Source organism: Engystomops pustulosus, chromosome 2 (genome assembly GCF_040894005.1).
Source record: "Engystomops pustulosus chromosome 2, aEngPut4.maternal, whole genome shotgun sequence".
NCBI classification, from domain to species: Eukaryota; Metazoa; Chordata; class Amphibia; order Anura; family Leptodactylidae; genus Engystomops; species Engystomops pustulosus.
Genome location: NC_092412.1, coordinates 214,565,815 through 214,583,907, shown reverse-complemented (window position 1 = coordinate 214,583,907; position 18,093 = coordinate 214,565,815). Strand labels below are relative to the sequence as shown.

Here is an 18,093-nt window from a genome sequence, read left to right as displayed (position 1 = left end):
TAACCAATCAGAAAATATGAGAGTCTGCATTCGAAAGCTCGCCCGGCAGAGTCGGAAGACGCCACCCTGATCGATGCCTTACGCTGCAATATATAGATCGCAGCCAGAACTGCCGCCACACCTCTCAGAGGCAGTACCGTCAGACGAGCGACCAGTGGTTTTAGAGGGCTTGTGGAATCAAGCAGTCTCTGAGGGTATGGGACCGTATTGCGGTACTAGATCTAATCACTAAGGAAAATTTTGCGGATAATGAGCCGAATATATGAAGATTATGCAATGAAGAATATGTAGATAATAAAGAATGTTAATAGGGATCAATCAGGGCTCTCAGGGAACAGGTGAGATATGCCACTATCCTATGATGAGTCACTAAATACGTGCACCTCATTGTCATTTATGAAGAAGGGCACACACATAAAATGTCTGAACATAAATCATAGAACATACTGTATATTATCAGGAAAATTGACAGGCATAGATCAGGTTGTTGAGACCCCAAGGTTTTTCCATGGCCAATACACAGATCAATCTAGCTTCACGTTAGTGTAATAGTCAATCAAAATCACCACCTCGTATTGGTGGCTTTACCACTTCAACCATGAAAAATCTAATGCTTTGGAGGTCACCGCTGTGATATCGCCAGACATGCCTCGCAATTGTTGTGCCACATCCCTCATGTGTTCCCTGATGTGTACCCTGAATTCTCTATATGTCATGCCAACATATTGATTGCCGCATCTGCGTGTAATCAGATAAATAACCCCCATTCTTTTACAGTTAATAAACTGACGGCGGGTAACGGTACTTGTTACTGATCTACTAGATGTTATTGACTCACAAACTCCACATTTTTATGTGTACCTGGAAGGCAACCATGTTTCGTGCACCAATTTGTCACAAACATTCTGCCCCCTCCTATATGTTATCTGCGGAAAATCCCCCACCAGGTCTCCCACATCTGGATCCAATTGCACGATTTTGCTATTTAGACAAAATAGACAGGATATTCCTAACTTGTTGATGATGGAAATCATAGGTTCCAATGATACTGGATTGTGAGGCGTCCCTAATTCTTGGGGTCAGGAGGGAATCCCTCCTGCTCTCAATGGCTTTCTGATGGGCCAGTTTCAACACCTTATCTGGGTATCATCTATCCCCAAAACCTACACCTTAGATCAGAGGCGGCTGAAAGATATTCCGCCATCATGGAACAGTTCCTCCTCTTGCGGAGATACTGCCCCTTAGGGATACCCTGCTTTAGAGGCTTTGGATGCCAACTCCTCCAATTCAACAAGGAGGTGGTTGCTGTGGGTTTTCTGAATATTTTCGTGGACAGGTTTCCGGATTCTGATTTTCCAATTGATCCAGGTCCAGGAATGAAATCCTATTATGATGAATTTCTGATGTCAAAAATAGGCCAACATTATTTGTGTTTAGAATTGGTTAAAACGGTCCACAGACCCTTGCCACAAAACCAAAACATCATCTATGAAACAAATCCATAACAGCATATGTGATGTAAAGTGCTCCAATTCTTCCTTGAAGACAAATTTTTTCTCCCACCAACCCCGGAAGAGATTAGCATATGTGGGAGCACACTTTCCATTGCCACCAAAAGTGAAAAAGTTGTGCTCCAGCACATATTTTAACAGTGACAGAGAACTCATTGTGATAATTGAACTGGGTACCACTAGATCTCAAAAAGGTGCTTATGGCAGGATATGGGGTATGGAATTATAGGGTGGCAATAACCTAACCTCTGGGGTGTGTATCTCTGTGGTGTATGAAAATAAAAAGTTTGCCTGGTCATATTAAATCATAAATCTTATAAATTCACATATACCGTATATTCCGGCGTATAAGACGACTTTTGAAGACAGAAAAATCTTCTGTCTTCTCTGGGGTCGTCTTATACGGCGGGTCCCGGTGCATGGTGAGGGCTCACGGGCTGAGCCCTCTCCATAGCCGGTAAGTCTTTGCTGCATCGCGGGTGTTTGCACAGCGATGGCTGCCTCAAAAAGCTGCTGGCAGCCTCAAAAAGGCATCGGGGCGCATACTCACCCTCCGTTGGCCCCGATGTCCGCGCTGTGCTGTCTTCAGTCTTCCGCGCCGTCTTCTTTCTTCTGCTGGGCGCCGCCATGTCTTTCCCCGGGTCGGCGCCTAGTATGACGTCAGCAGCGGCGCGTCATTCTAGGCGCCTGCCGGGGAAGATCAATGGCGGCGCCCGGCAGAAGAAAGAAGACGGAGCGGACATCGGGGTGAGTATATAAGTTTTTTTTTTTTTTTTTTTTTAATGCTGGGCTGGGCTGTATACTACTGGGGGCAGTGCTGTATACTACTGGGGGGAGTGCTGTATACTACTGGGGCAGTGCTGTATACTACTGGGGCAGTGCTGTATACTACTTGGGGCAGTGCTGTATACTACTGGGGGCAGTGCTGTATACTACTGGGGGCAGTGCTGTATACTACTGGGGGCAGTGCTGTATACTACTGGGGGCAGTGCTGTATACTACTGGGGGCAGTGCTGTATACTACTGGGGGCGTGCTGTATACTACTGGGGGCAGGCTGTATACTACTGGGGGCAGTGCTGTATACTACTGGGGGCAGTGCTGTATACTACTGGGGGCAGTGCTGTATACTACTGGGGGCAGTGCTGTATACTACTGGGGGCAGTGCTGTATACTACTGGGGGCAGTGCTGTATACTACTGGGGGCAGTGCTGTATACTACTGGGGCAGTGCTGTATACTACTTGGGGCAATGCTGTATACTACTGGGGGCAGGCTGTATACTACTGGGGGCAGTGCTGTATACTACTGGGGGCAGTGCTGTATACTACTGGGGGCAGTGCTGTATACTACTGGGGGCAGTGCTGTATACTACTGGGGGCAGTGCTGTATACTACTGGGGGCAGTGCTGTATACTACTGGGGGCAGTGCTGTATACTACTGGGGGCAGTGCTGTATACTACTGGGGGCAGTGCTGTATACTACTGGGGGCAGTGCTGTATACTACTGGGGGCAGTGCTGTATACTACTGGGGGCTGTGCTGTATACTACTGGGGGCTGTGCTGTATACTACTGGGGGCTGTGCTGTATACTACTGGGGGCTGTGCTGTATACTACTGGGGGCTGTGCTGTATACTACTGGGGGCTGTGCTGTATACTACTGGGGGCTGTGCTGTATACTACTGGGGGCTGTGCTGTATACTACTGTATGCGTTGGAAAAGGGGTAGTCTTATACGGCGAATATATCTTAAACTCTATATTTTAAACAGGAAAGTAGGGGGGTCGTCTTATACGCCGGAATATACGGTAACTTTTGATCCAGTGGATGGATAAAAAAGAAAAAGCACAACAACGAACCTACGTCCCCCCATAAACGATGGTGGCCATAAAACAATCTATGTTATTTTGCATCAGATTTGTGCTGATTTCTGGAAATTTCCCTTTAAAAATAACTATTATCCCATACTAATGGAGAGACACCAGCAATGAAAGCAGTGCCTACTAATTATAGGTATCTGCTGCAGACAGAGAAGTCATAAAATAATTTACAACAATTACAAAAAAACCCCATCAAACTTGTTTCCAAATAGCAGGTTAGGTTCTGTTCACACACCGGTGTCATGATGACATATCAGTCATACAATAGATTAAAAAAAATACAGGCGGAACTTATTGTTTTAAGGCATCCGTCAAAGATTCTGTTAAAAACAGTAAGCGACCATCCGTATGAGTATTACCAGCTAATAGATTAGCCAGATGCCCTGGCAGCACTATAGGGTTCCCTTAAAGCCAGTGCCCCTTCAAGTAACACTTACAGCACTTGATGCAGCTAGACAGGCTATAACCATTAATGCAGGGAATTTAGGACATTGATTTTAGGACATTGATACAGTAGAAGAGCGGCACAGTGGTGTTCTCCTCTGCAAGCACTGCTCTCACTGACATCACAATGAGGAAAGCATTGCCAGGCAAGTCATTTTATCATGGTTCACAGTCCTCCTATGTGTAAAACATTGGATATAAGAACCGAGTGAATATCATTTGAGGTTGTAGAGTGGGTGGGCTGAATTTGTAGGAGGCGCTGTATATAAATGATCAATCACGAAGAGTGGGCTGCAGTTTATAAATTAATTGGACCACAGTATATAAAATTATAGGGGCTAATTGCATATAATTTAGGTGTCGCACACAAAATATAATTTTGGAGGGAGTTGTATGTAAATTTCGGAGCTGTGGCATATAATGTAATGGGAAGGCAATATATTATTCAGAGGAACGGCGCTGTATACTACAAGTGGTGTGGCAGATCACATTATTCAGATAGGCAGACTCACAGGTGATGGTCCGGCTGTGTGTCTGATGAGGACTGTAGTCACTGACTTACCTTCTAGATTGTGAGACGACTCTCAGGTTGTCCTGCGTTAATGAGCCACAGGGTGGTGGTGCCAGGGTGTAGATCGAGGGTAGGAAAAGCCCAAGATGATCTTTCACCAGGGCCAAAGAGTACCTATAACTACGCCCCTGACTAAATAGATCTAGGACTATTCAGTCTATCTAGAGGTGACAAATTTTGAGGTAAAAATATAATAGTCCACTGAAAGTCATGTGTGATAACCCCAATGAAAGTACAGTGGTTGCTGCGCAACAACATTTTAAGGTATAAAGTTTAGCAGCAGTTGCTCAGTGTGTTATTATCTGTTCATGATATACTACATATTACAAGCTTAATGAACTCAGCATAGTCCTCTACAACATACAATTACTATACATCATCACTGTAGATCTACAACTTCACAGATGTAGGCACAATGAATACGGATCTGCATCTCGCCTTTCTAATATGACTCTAGCAATGCTAGACTAGACAGACGGATGAAGATTTTTTTTGTAGGCGGCTTATAAACAGATGGACACAGTAGTATGTGTGTGACAGGAAAGAGCTTATAATGCATGCTCATTCCCCCACAGGGAAGAAAGCGCGCTCAACTTCTTATTAAACCCACCCAAATACACCGCCACAGGGCTCCTTCTTTCGGTCAGGGAAAGAACTCCCAAATCCAGGGAGCTGGCCAGACCACCCAGTAACACCAGTACTTGTGCCAGGGGCGAGTGTTTAGCAATAACTGGAACCAGTCAGAGATTGCACCGCTGGCTTTATATGGAGAAAAAGCCGTGACGGGGACGTGTGTTCCAGCAGCTGCTCCGTCAGCTGTGACTCTGTACCAAGTCCAGCCAGCGAGCTGCACGGCACAGCATCCAAGCACCAGGCACCTAGTGCTCATCCCACATAACACATCAAAGTGCGGAGCAGACCCCCAGACAGAGGAAGCAGCGTATAAATTAGTCACCTTGTAATACAATCAAGTGACTGCCGCTGAAATCTTTACATTACATTAAGATGTGACTAACTTGATAATCTCCATAATTTGCCTTACAAAGTTCTTATCAGGTCCCGTAAGAGATAAGACTACTCAGAACAATAATGTATGTGTGTGTATGGATATCCATAGCCAGCAGGCTCACACTGCCATACAGTCAAGGCTCAGAATCCTATATATTTAACTGTAAAACCATTTACTTATGTTTCATGTTTATATAAACCCGGCTGCTTATGTTTTAGAATATGACATGGAGATTTTGCTAAAAAATATGCAGATTATCATTTGTGTGTCCTAATTTTTTTTGTTGAATCTGTATAATATAGTGCAAGGTGCTTCTTTTACTATACTAGTGGAAAGCCAATGCAGTGGTCTCCCGTCAAAAGCCACAGGAGTTTAATTTTATGGATTTTTCTGGTGCAAAATCCATGGAGGATGCAAGGAGACCCCAATATCATGACAACAGTTTTCAGTTTTGCAGGGAAGCAGGGCCTCATTGTATCGCTATGATCCATGGAGTGTCATTCTCTGTAGTTTGTCTGGTCCATGAAATTCGGCCACACACCACGGACGTATGTTTTAGCACCTATGAGTGAGGCCACTTTTGAAGAGAATTTGTCTGACCACTTTGTTGAAGAGGCCCTTCTGTAGTCTCTTATCATTGCTAAGGAAAGCGTTATGAAGAGGGGAGACACATTTCATACGACCGCAACCAGACAAACTTTCGTATGAGAATAAAAATTTGTAATATCCATGTAAATAGACTAGGTATGTGAAGGTATAGGAGAGGTTATGCTGAAAGCCTGACCTGGCTAATAGGATCGCTGGTATGTATCTAACATGCCATGGAAATTATTATTATATCCAAACTTCAGTAGTACCGTAATGTACATTGCCTCACCAGATAAGCTAGACATGCAATGTAATGTATTGTGGATCTTACCTATAAGAGGAATAACTAGTATATAGATCTGACATGACAATAACTGCTGCAGCCCCGGGAGATGATTGATGAACCCATTTGTGTCAGGAACCAGGAATAAGGGGCAGATTTCCAGCTCCAGGGGTCTCGTCTTCCCATCCAGAACAGCCTAGGAGAATTAAATGAAATGTTTCAATTAATTTTCAAGGAGGCAAAAAAGACTAAAATGACAAACATAAATTTTTTTAGCAAGTTGGGGAGGGTTTAAGCATTTGATGTAAATTCTTAGCAGTGATGCCAAAATGGTCTGTGGGAGCAGCATTGGAGACTTCTAAGGATACATGGTAAAGATTTCCTATATACCTATTTTAAGGACCAATAAAAAGCTATGTAATTTAATACACTGATTATTAAAGGGGGGAAAAAACGCAGTGTAGGATATTTTCTTCTACAGTCATTTATTTGCAAAATTTCTGCTGTAATTGAAATCCAAAACATTCGGCTTTAGTGGTTGCGATGTAAAAAAAAGAAATATATCTCAGATTAGGGTGGTGGTGACCATCTATCCCAACCCTTTTACACGCTCTGGGGAGTCTTTGAACAGGCTGTGACTGTCTGCACGTCCCCTCTGCAGGATGCACTGACCGACAGCGAGGTCACATCAGACCCAGCCAAAAACAGGCAGCAATAAGAACGGAGCTTGGACGGCGGGTGGTAAAGGGAAGCAAAGCAGTCACAGGGTAGCAGGGCAGTCGGGAAGTCTGTGGCATTTCTTCTCCTGCAGGGTATTGTGTTATAAATAGCCCAGGACTTCCTACTCCACAGGTTCAGAAGGATACAGTATCCTGTACTATCGTCTGCTTCTGCTGCCCTGTAAGTGACAGTACGCCATCTCTGCCTCTTCCAAGTACACATGCTGTTATAACAAGGAAGAAGCTACTTCATGTTCATAAACATCCCCCAAAAAATAGCTGATCTGTATCTTATACCAACAGACAGGTTTGAGTTCTGACAACAATCTGTGGCGTCAAAGAAGAAAAAAAAAACCTTTTTCTTACAGCTCCATATTTCTTCGTTATACCTTGTCTAGCCATGCCCAAGGGCATTCAGTGGGGCTCATCAAAACATGCCCAACCACTAATTTTTCTCTTGCCAGAGGCCGGCGTATCGGGGTAGATTGACAGAATCTAAAAGATCTCACTAGATTTCAATTAGGTGTATGAAAGGTGAGTAACCAGGCTGGTTCTGGGCAGCCGGCCAATTGCTGAAGGGTACACATGTGTGTTGTGTCCCAGAAGGGCTTTCACCGGAGCTGTATTACAAGTCGCTCGGCACAGATTGCAGGGTCCAGGCATATGGGGAGACAGATGTGCCTGGCAAGAATTCAAGGCTACAAAATGAAGAATTATGGAAGCAAAGGGCCCTGGGCACTAGTGGAGGTGGGGGCAGGAAGATGAAGAACTAATATCTTTTCCCCTTTGTATCAGTTTAAGCTCATCTGGAAGGAACATACTCTGTAAAAGTCTACATTCTCAGTCTGACCAAACAATGAAACTCGACATCCTCTTCAGGCAAAATAATTCTATCACAAGGATTTGGTGTCTATGTACTAACATGTCCCATAATGGAAAATATTTTACAATTTAGTTAAAGATATACACATTATTTTGTTCCGGTGAAGTCAACTTAACAGACAGCCTTTAATGGGGAAGAATAATTGTAAGGTGTATACAATGCACCAAAGCATTAACAATTCTAGAATTAGATGATCATTTATTACATAGATTATACAGCATCCGCTTACGCTCAAAATGGGGATGATGGCATTGCACCCATCGATATTGTTCCCTAAAATATATTTTCATCACCAACTATTGTGTATTGAAATTTAGAATCCTATTTAGGTTTAGGTGTGAATCAGAACATGTGATTGGGGTCTGTTGAATACAGGCAGTACCCGAGTTACATACAAGATAGGTTTTTTCGGTTTCTTCTTAAGATGAATTTGTATGCAAATCGAAACCGGTATATTTATAATTAACTCCAGACAAAAAAAAAATGTTTTTGTCCCTGTGACAATTGGATTTCCAAAAATCTTTGCCTTCGTGGGAACTCGGATTATCAATATATCTTCACCAGATGTCACAGTGAGCGGAGAGGTCTGTCTAACTAGGGGTCTGTAAGTCGGGGACCACCTGTACTTACCAAAAACATTTGATGAGTCTGCAGACTACCGGCTGTGATGCAAGAGTTATCATTTCTATAATATTAAGCCAAACATATTGTCATTTCACCTGCCGCTTTCTAACCCTCAAGTCAATTCAGTGAAAAAGTGAATGAGAAGCTGCAGCTGCATCCCCCTCCTAACAGCCTACCATTATCTTCATCACACAAGATGGACTGGTACAGATGAGGCATACGAAAGACTATAGGCTGCTGGTGGATGGTGACCTACTTTACATTGCATATCTACATGGTATGTATTTACAGGAATGTCTGATTTATGCAAGAAATTATTACATGAACTTTCATCAACTATAGAAATGAACTGATAAAAAATAAAAAAAGCTTTCTTATATCATATATTTGCCACCGCGGCATAAACATACTGGGGGAGATTTATTTATCTGTCTATGACAGGATTCTGTTGTAGTTTTCACTAAAAACGGTCTGCACCACATTTATAAAATGGTTTTAGATGGGTTTATGGCTCTCCTGCGACTAGCTCTACAAATGGGGCGTGGCCTAGTGGCAAAAAGGTCCCTGGGTCAGAAATACTTCCGACCCCACAGGATTGTGTCCTAATTTTCTTTCGTAAAGTAAGCCAACCAATAGGAGGTGCAGAGTACAAGTACAGTCTTATACTGCACCAGATTTATCATCCAGCACCAGACCCTTTTATAAATCTGGTGCAGAATAAGACCGTATAGTCTAACTCTGCACTGTCTAACCTTAGGACACTTTTTATAAATCTGCCCCTTCTCTGGGATGATATAATAACCACAACAGCAAGCTTTATGAAACAATCCAAGAGCCATCATTTTATTCTCACAGCATGTCAGCGGTGTTTCATGGGCATTTATAAATGTAGTATTTCTGGTGCTATTTTGGGATATATATGGCTTTTGATCACTTTTTATACAATTTTCAAAAGTGGGATGGACAAAGGTACAGCAATTATTTTTTTTGGTAAAGTATATTATAATCTAGCAGAGCTCCTATACTTTCCCTATATATCATCATGTTCTCTGATAGGGCAGCAGAACTCACCCGACAGGTTATCTTTGCAGTAAAACTTCAGTTTGAAGACATTCACAAACCAGTTTCAACTGAATTGGTAGCAATTTGGGGAAATTATTTTTCCCTTATTTAATCCCTTTACGAGCAGGAGTGATTCATGTAAAGACTGTCTGTTTTTTCTCGGAAGCGCTCGGAAGACAGCTGCAAAAAATCTGTTTCCCCGCTCCTATTATACACAATACATTTCTGATGGTCAAAGGCATTAACCAGTTAATAAGTACATTGATGATAAGGTGGAGCATCGCTTTTCATCAAAAACCCACAAGGTGATATTTCTCAGCGATCTCCTGAACCACAACTATATGGCAGACATAGCATCACATACACTAGTAAGGGTTAGGAGGGAAAGATAGAATTTTCAAGGCACAGTTTCAGCAGATAACTTGTAGGGAAAGGCAGAACATCTGTAAAAGTACTTATCCCCTTATATCTGGTGAGTGTATGTGGTCACTGGCATTTAATGTATAACAATGTATTTCTGGAAGCCCCGGGGACAGTGATCTTCATAACAAGCAGAAGGCTGAGAATACAGGAGACAGACAATGGGCTCTCCATGATGTTTACCTTCCTGCTCCACAGACAAGCAGCTTATGATGTCACTACTCAAACTCCCCAGGAAAGATACTGATGTCATACATGACAAAAGGGTTATAAACCTGGATACAACAATAAATTATGTATTTATCACAAGTGAAAACCAGTTTCATTTAATGTATATATATAGAAATGCTACTGGTTGCCAGTATGGAATTACAGTGGATTGCAAAAATATTCACACCCTATCCTAACATCCACAGTCGCAAACCCAAATTTATTATATTGAAAACTGAAATATGTGACATGCAAATGTATTCAACCCGAGTCAATACTTTGTAGGACAAAATATAGTTATACACAGTTGGGGTAGATCTAAGCTTCGCACATCTAGAGGCTGGAATTTTTGCACCAGAAGTCCACCTTAGTCACATTGGATGACATTTGTGAAAAGCAAATTTTACCTTCTACCATTTGTGCTTGCTGTGTCCCATTCATAACTTTTAAAAGCTTGACATCTTATGGCTTGCTTTTTAAAGCTAGTTTTACATAAATGGACAGGACTATTAGTTTTCCTGTGGACAGTTTCTCCCAGCTGAGCTGTGGATCTCTGCAGCTCTTCCACAGCCACTGTGGGCCTCTTGGCTATTTCTCCTCATCTGGGCTTATGGTCTACCTTATGGGTAGGTTATCATTTGTGCCATAATCTTTCCATTTATGAAACCCAACTTCACAACACCTTCCCCAACTTTATCCCTGAGCCGTTTTGTGTATTCCTTAAGCCTTTTGCATATGTCCATATGCCGGGTGTAGTACACAACCAGTTGGAGAAGGGAGAGGGAGCAAGAGCTTCCTTATCCCTCTACATCTCTACCGAAAGCAGAGCTCCTGGCTTGGGTATGGCGAGGCGTTGGTTTGTGCATAAATGTTCTCCAATGTACATACATAAGTGCTCCATTTCCTAATTTGGGGGCCTTCTTGAATTCCCCTAAATAAAATCCACTTGTCTTTTAGAACAGGAGGGTTGAACACACACACACACACACTTTAATTTATATTTGAGATTGTGTTTGTGGCTGTAGCATTTAAAAAGGAGGAAGTTTATGGGGTATTAATACTTAAGCAACCAAAAGTAACTAGAGACTCTGGGGGGGGGGGGGGGGGGGATACATTTTCTGCACTTTCTAGGTTCCATCTTATTCCACACAAGATTTTCAAAGTGTCTGATGATGGATTGTAAGTGTGGCCCAATTCTTGGCAGACTGTGGTTCACCTTAGGCCTCAAACACTTTTATTTAGGACTTACCTCTTTCCTGAAAGACTACATGCTTTTTTGGGAGAAGTTTAGAAGCCTCTATAAAGGGATTAAAACCCTAAGAAAATAAGGCATGTGGAATGCTGGGAATTTTTAGCCCTCTCAAAATGGAAGTGGTTACCATTACTAAAACACTAAAAAGTGATCCCAGTGTGAAATAACCCTAGAGTTTAGTCTAGTCTAGGTAGATCACATAGCACTGAACAAGCATTATGATTTTTCTATAAAAAGGATTCTTTAGATATTCACATATTATGAGTTTTCTGAAGCAGTTTTAGCAGCCAAACTTAGAAAAGAATAGTAGAAGTGTCATTCTTTTCTACTCGTTGGATCCACTCCTCAAAAAGACTAGGTGTGATTCCAACCATTTAATTACTTTACCTTATCTACCATTAAAAATCCTTTACGATAAACCAGGAACATTTACTCATAAATTCAAGCACTGCGACTGTGGTAATCGTCTTAAAAATTTGTTATCCATGGCCTCCTTCTAAAATCAACTTTTACAATTATGCTAATGAGCCTGAAGGGCCCCCTTGCAGCAGGCTCACAGGCTGTTACACTGTTACCCTTCCCACTGTGTGAGATTACATTAGGCTGAGGAGGGAGAAATTGATGCTGCAGCACAGTGTAGCAACTTGCAGCACAGAGGGGCTGTTGTAAACCCCCCCGGAGCCCTTCAAGCTCATTTGCATAATTATAAAAGTTGATTTTAGAAGAAAGGGGGCCATGCATAACAAATATATTTAGATTACCACAGTCACAGTGCCTGGATCTATGAGTAGGTGCCTGGTCTATCATAATGGATTTTGTTGGTAGATGTTCTTTAAATGGTCAATAACTTTTCAAATCTTGCATAATACAGGAGTACAAGTTACTAAAATAAACTTTGTAAAATATCTTACTAGTTCAAAACTCCTCTCTCTTTTCCTCTTTACTGCACTCTGTTCTGCTCTAGTTTTATAAGCAATAGTTCTGTACTAAAGTGGAAATTGCTTTTTTTTTTTTTTTTTACATATTTTATTTAATGTATGAATGAAAACCGGGCCAAGTCATAGTTCTTATTTAACATAAAGGGTTCAGGGTTTTTTCTCGATCTAGACCTGAGATGAAGAGGGGTTGTATAAAATATATAGTCTATAAAAAGATTATAGATGTGCCTATGTACCACTCTGGTTTCTGTGCAGCTGTTAGTCACGGATAGTGTATATTTGTACACAGTCTTAGCTGTGAGGAGGGTCATGTTGTCAGACGCACGCCCCCAATACAGCAGCAGCTATAGGATCTATTGGATTGTGCGGCTGTCAACATTGTGTCACCATTGGATACAAATAGTGGCCAATATTATATTTAAAAAAAAAAAAAAACCCTCTCTAATCCCGGACAACCTCTAATATTAATAGACAGGTCCTTAAACATCCCTGCCTACTGCAAATAACTAATCGAGCCCCCTGCTTGCACTTGCCGCATTACCTGAATCTTCCGCTGCCGACGTTTCTGCTCTTCCACTTTCCTCGCCAGGGCTTGCTTCTTGGCTCGCAGCTCTCGGAAATCATGCTCTGCCCCGCTGCTCTCTGGCTCAGAATCTTCTGCAAACGCTTCGATCACTACATCATCCTGGTAAAAAAAAAAAATAACAAGAAACAGGGTTTATGAGCGGTTTAAGATTTACAGTGCTTCACCTGCATAAAATATACCAGAAAGATTAAACTTCCAGCTTTTGCAGGCAATATTTCCGCTGGTCGCAGAACAAAACAAAATAAGCATGCTGTAATTCACACTACGGGTGGACATAAGATGCTGTATCAAGAAAGAAGAGCCCAAAATAAATTAAATATTTCGGGGCAGAGTCTGCTATACCCCACTGCTAAGGACCTGGTTGTACTGAATACTGTACAGCTACAAGCACACACTGTCTAACGGTGGATTAAAATCTGCTGCTTAAAATAGAGGAGACTAACAAAATCTTCCCTACACCCTGCCTGATTTTCCTGGCAACATCAGCTAACATACAAAGTGAATATAGAAATCTGCTGAATGTTAATTTTCGGAGTGGATTTGAATGCTTTTCAAAATGAAAGATAAAATGTGTTAAATTTGTGGTGAAATATTGTTTGGAAATATTCCATCACAAATCCCAGAGATTTTATGTCTCACATTGGAAGGAAACAAATCCATTGTACAAGTCGTAGTGTAAACATTGTTATTTTTTTTCTTCGCACCATCAGCCTTGCAGAGGAGAATAGATCACGTACAGTATTCATGTTACACAAATTTTTTTGGGATTGATATTGACCTGCATATCCACTTCGGATTTAATTTGTTTGAAAGTAACAGGGAGAAATTACTGCGAAATCTAAAATCAACAACTGCTACAATGGGAACTACTTTGACCATTGTCATATACGGTTTCATCAGTAACCAGCACCCAGTGTCGTGCACTTAAACAATGATAAACACTGGGTGCTGGTTACCAAACATTTATGTAATCCGGCTGAGCCCCGCATTTGCATTGTGTTTGTAGTAGGTAATACATATAGCGCCAATATATGGAGGTTATGGGAGCCCCTTCTAGGATATTAGAGAAGGGCTAGTAAAACCATATAGAATAAAAGTAAATTCAATTAATCTACGGTATACAGATATTAATATACATTCACACAGTCACTGCTTCATCACGAGTGAAGAAAAATAAAATATTCTACATTCATAGATGGCTCATCTATACCAAGCTGAATTTATTGTATTACAGCGAAACTTGACAAATAATAAATCGCTATCATGACCTTATACAGCAGAGTAACACCTTATACTGATGGCCTATTGAAGTTGTTGCCCCACTGGGGCAATTACGAACAGGTTTCCTGATTAAGTACGCTTCACTGTCTGGAATACAATGTATGTTTTTATTGTTTGGATTGTAATACAACACAAGTACATGTTCTTGTATGTTCTTTTACCCAGCGCGGTGGTATCTTAGTGACGGAGGCTAGAGTCAAACTTTCTGCACCTATAACCGCAAACCCCAGTTGAGATCAATGTGCAAGTATGGCAACACCTCTGATGCAACTAGAAGCTAATTTGCATAAAGACACATTTTCTCGAAAAATGACAGATTAAAAAATGACAGGAAAGTAATGTCTGAAAAACTTCTATAACGTCCTACACAATAATGTGTGGGTGATTTGGTAGCTGGTAGAATTGTATTTTCTGCAGCAATTCTACCACATCCGATTGTGGCTTTATAATTTTTTTTTTTTTTAAATTAAAAGACAATCCATCTATAAATCAGAATAATAAAAAAAAAAAAAACAACAACGCCAAACATTTTCTAGTGCAGGAAACAAAATGTTTGACACGTCAGAAGTTACTCAACTTCTTAGTACCTGTGGTAAGAGCGGGACATTCCAAGAAGTCCAGTGATTCTAGCAAAACTGCGGAGACCACACAGTTTGCCAAGAGCGACACTAAAAGGACATTTCTACTGCATGTAACTGGCTCGTCTATATACAATTTAGTGTACAGGCAGTCCCCTACTTAAGAACATCCGATTTAAAGATCACCCCTAGTTACAAACGGATCTCGGGATGTAATTTACTGTACTTTAGTCCTAGGCTACAATAAACAGCTGTAACAGTTATCACAGGCGTCTGTAATGAAGCTTTATTGTTAATCCTGATATGACAACCCAACATTTTTAAAATCAAATTGTCACAGAGACCAAAAAATTTTTTGACTGGGGTTATAAGTATAAACTATACAGTTCCAACTTACATATAAATTCAACTTAAGAACAAACCTACAGACCCTATCTTGTATGTAACCCAGGGACTGTCTGTGTTTAGTTTAATTATTATGTCAATTGTTTTGACTAGACTAGATACCACACCATCCAATAAATTAGAAAATACTGCAGAGCTATGATTGGTCAGAGGAAATCATTGTTACCCTGTGTCAGAGGCAGATGGGACATCGACCCCTGACATTACAGTTTGCAATATTTATAGGTGTGGGCAGGAATGACATCAATGTAAATAGTTGTCAGAAATTTGCTGTAGTTTTGTATTCTAATTCATTAATTACTTATAAAATGATGTGACAAATGCAGAACACTTTATATGGTTTCATTGGTACAAAAGGCCCTGGGGAAGTCATCTGAAAGTCTTCCTTGGTGAATGTACAGTATGAACGTACATCCAGGTACAATAAGGTGCAGAAAAGTAAAAATATTTTTCACTTCACTTCTGAAACATGTATAAAGGAAACGATAAAAACTAATGAAAACCTGGAGATGCTTTAACACTTAAATGGATGCCCATGTTATCCTGGGAAGGAGGAAGGCAGGCTGCTCACACACAGCTCGTTCTCACTTCCTCATCTTGGGGTAAGAGGTTTAGAAAGAGGTATGCTTCAGCTACGCATGTGGTAAAAGTATGTTGAGATCAGGAGTTAAATGTGGCTCCTGGTTAACTTATGAGAGGTCAAGTGCTAGTCAAAAGGCTACATAGATTGTATGTTCAGCTTTCGTAAGATGTTGGGTGCCAGAATCCCGCCTCCTAACCAAAGGGGAACTTCTCACTTACCAAATGACTAGGGACATTAACGACTATATGGGAGTGAGAGGAGGAGGGGACACCCCAATGTCAGCTAAGGGTCACAAGTTCACCGTGTCTGGTAGCCGGCTCTACAAAAACGTGAGAAAGTGAGCTGCTTCCAGTGACACTGCGTGCACAACACAGCCACCGCTTCATGAGAAAGGAAAGTACAACCTACACCAGATATCAGGCCAAGGAAAACGCATCCTTTTCTGAGAAAACACATACACACTGTTGAAAACCTAAGTAGATACTAATTTCCAGGGCCTGTTTGTTTAGGTGAGATGTTTAGGTGCTTATACACCGATAAGGTGTTGTGAAAATGGCACCTGTCAGGAGGTGGGATACACAAGGATCGGAGTGACCGTGATCCCTAGGACAAGTGGATAAGAGCTTCTATAGGTCTTGTGGGGCATTTCTGGTATGTACCAAATTATAAGTACTGACAATGGTCAAAAGACAACTGATGACCCATCGAATAGGACCGGGCCACCCATTGCCTATTGAAGCATGTGGGAAACCAGGGATAGCTACTGTAGCTAACCTCATCAAGGGGGTGAAGAGTAGATGGAGCTGTCTGTGCATTATCTGTGCAATGTAATCACCATAGTCATAGACCAGTGATGGCGAATCTCTGGCGCGGGAGCCAAAGATGGCACTAAAAAGGCCTCTCTGTGGGCACCCAGGTCTTCATTCTAGCATTAAGGTATGGAAAAGGGTGTGGACAGGGCTGGGTTATTACTGGAGCTCCTGCACAAGGTCCAGCGATTCTTCCTGTTCAGGGAACCCTGGAGGGTGGCTACTATAATAATAATAATAACTTTATACTATATTGGTGTCTACAGGACGCCAATACAATTGTAAGCTGTGACAAAGCAGGGAGCAATAATTAGCGATTTTGCCACTTTGCGATAAATAAGTGGGTTGTAGTTTGGGCACTCGGTCTCTAAAATGTTCACCATCATCGTCAAAGATGGTGAGCTCTAATAAGCAGGACCCTCACACTCACTATTGTTTCATCAGACCAGGTTATTTCTTTGTAATAATAATATATGATCTGTTATGTGCTGCAGTGTATGATGGCGATATATAAAGTCCAAATCGTTCTGCTATGAGCAAATGTATGCAATAAGACAAAATGGTAGAGATTTATTTAAAATATGGTGAAGATGCCCATACAACCCCATCACCTGGAAGTATCTGGAAATGAAAGGAACCATATCGTTACCAGTAGCAACCACTTTACTTTTCTGTTCCACTAGCTTCAATGAATAAATCTGTACTGCTTTTTTTTTTCTCTCTCAATAAATATTTTCCAGTACTTTGCCATTAACCAGCAGTATGTCACCCCCAAGCCAGCTATTTACACACAGGGATATTTCACAATGTTTCCCATCACGGCAAAATAATGAAAAAAATCCCTGCCATTTCTCAGAACAGAGAATCCGGTCTGCACATTGTTCGTGTGATAATAGTGGTAGGACTGCAAATCATCCGGCAGGTCCCACCATTCACAACGTTACCAAGCTACTGCACTGAACCAAGATAGGAATATCCCTTTACGCAAATCTGGGTTATCTCAATTGTTTTATACTCCAAGTTTGAATTCTTGCACACCAACTAATGGAAGGTAAAAAAAAATCTTGTATCGGCCACTGTGATAAATCTGTGTATTTTTCTCTAGGGACAGCTACATTCAGATCATGATTTCACCACGAGATGTGTCTTTCGATGGAGGGCTACAGTGTATCCCACTGTATATGCTCATACAATGAGATAAATCCTCCCGTTTTGTCTCCCTCCTCCCAACCCACCAAAAAAAATAGTAGTGAATATCAGCATCAACCAATGATTGGCTATTGCCGATGTTCTGTGCGACTCCCGGAGTGACATTGTCCTCATATGGGCATTTACATCACAGGAGACCTCCCAGAGCATACGTTCAGTGGAGGTCAGGGACGGATGCAATACAGTTGCATCCGTCCACCATAGGCTATTATGGCTTTTGCACAGTGTATAATGTTTTCTCCAGCAGGACGT

General features: G+C 41.5%; 1 protein-coding gene across 1 annotated transcript in view; it reads right to left on the bottom strand.

The window, feature by feature from the left end:
* Window positions 1–18,093, bottom strand: part of SMG6 (SMG6 nonsense mediated mRNA decay factor) — a 159,159-nt gene that overhangs the window by 7,773 nt on the left and 133,293 nt on the right. The window contains exons 15-16 of the mRNA XM_072138100.1: window positions 12,932–13,075; window positions 6,331–6,478 (exon numbers count right to left, since the gene is read on the bottom strand). Of these exons, the coding sequence (XP_071994201.1) occupies window positions 6,331–6,478; window positions 12,932–13,075 (292 nt within the window). The remainder of the gene's footprint in view (window positions 1–6,330; window positions 6,479–12,931; window positions 13,076–18,093) is intronic.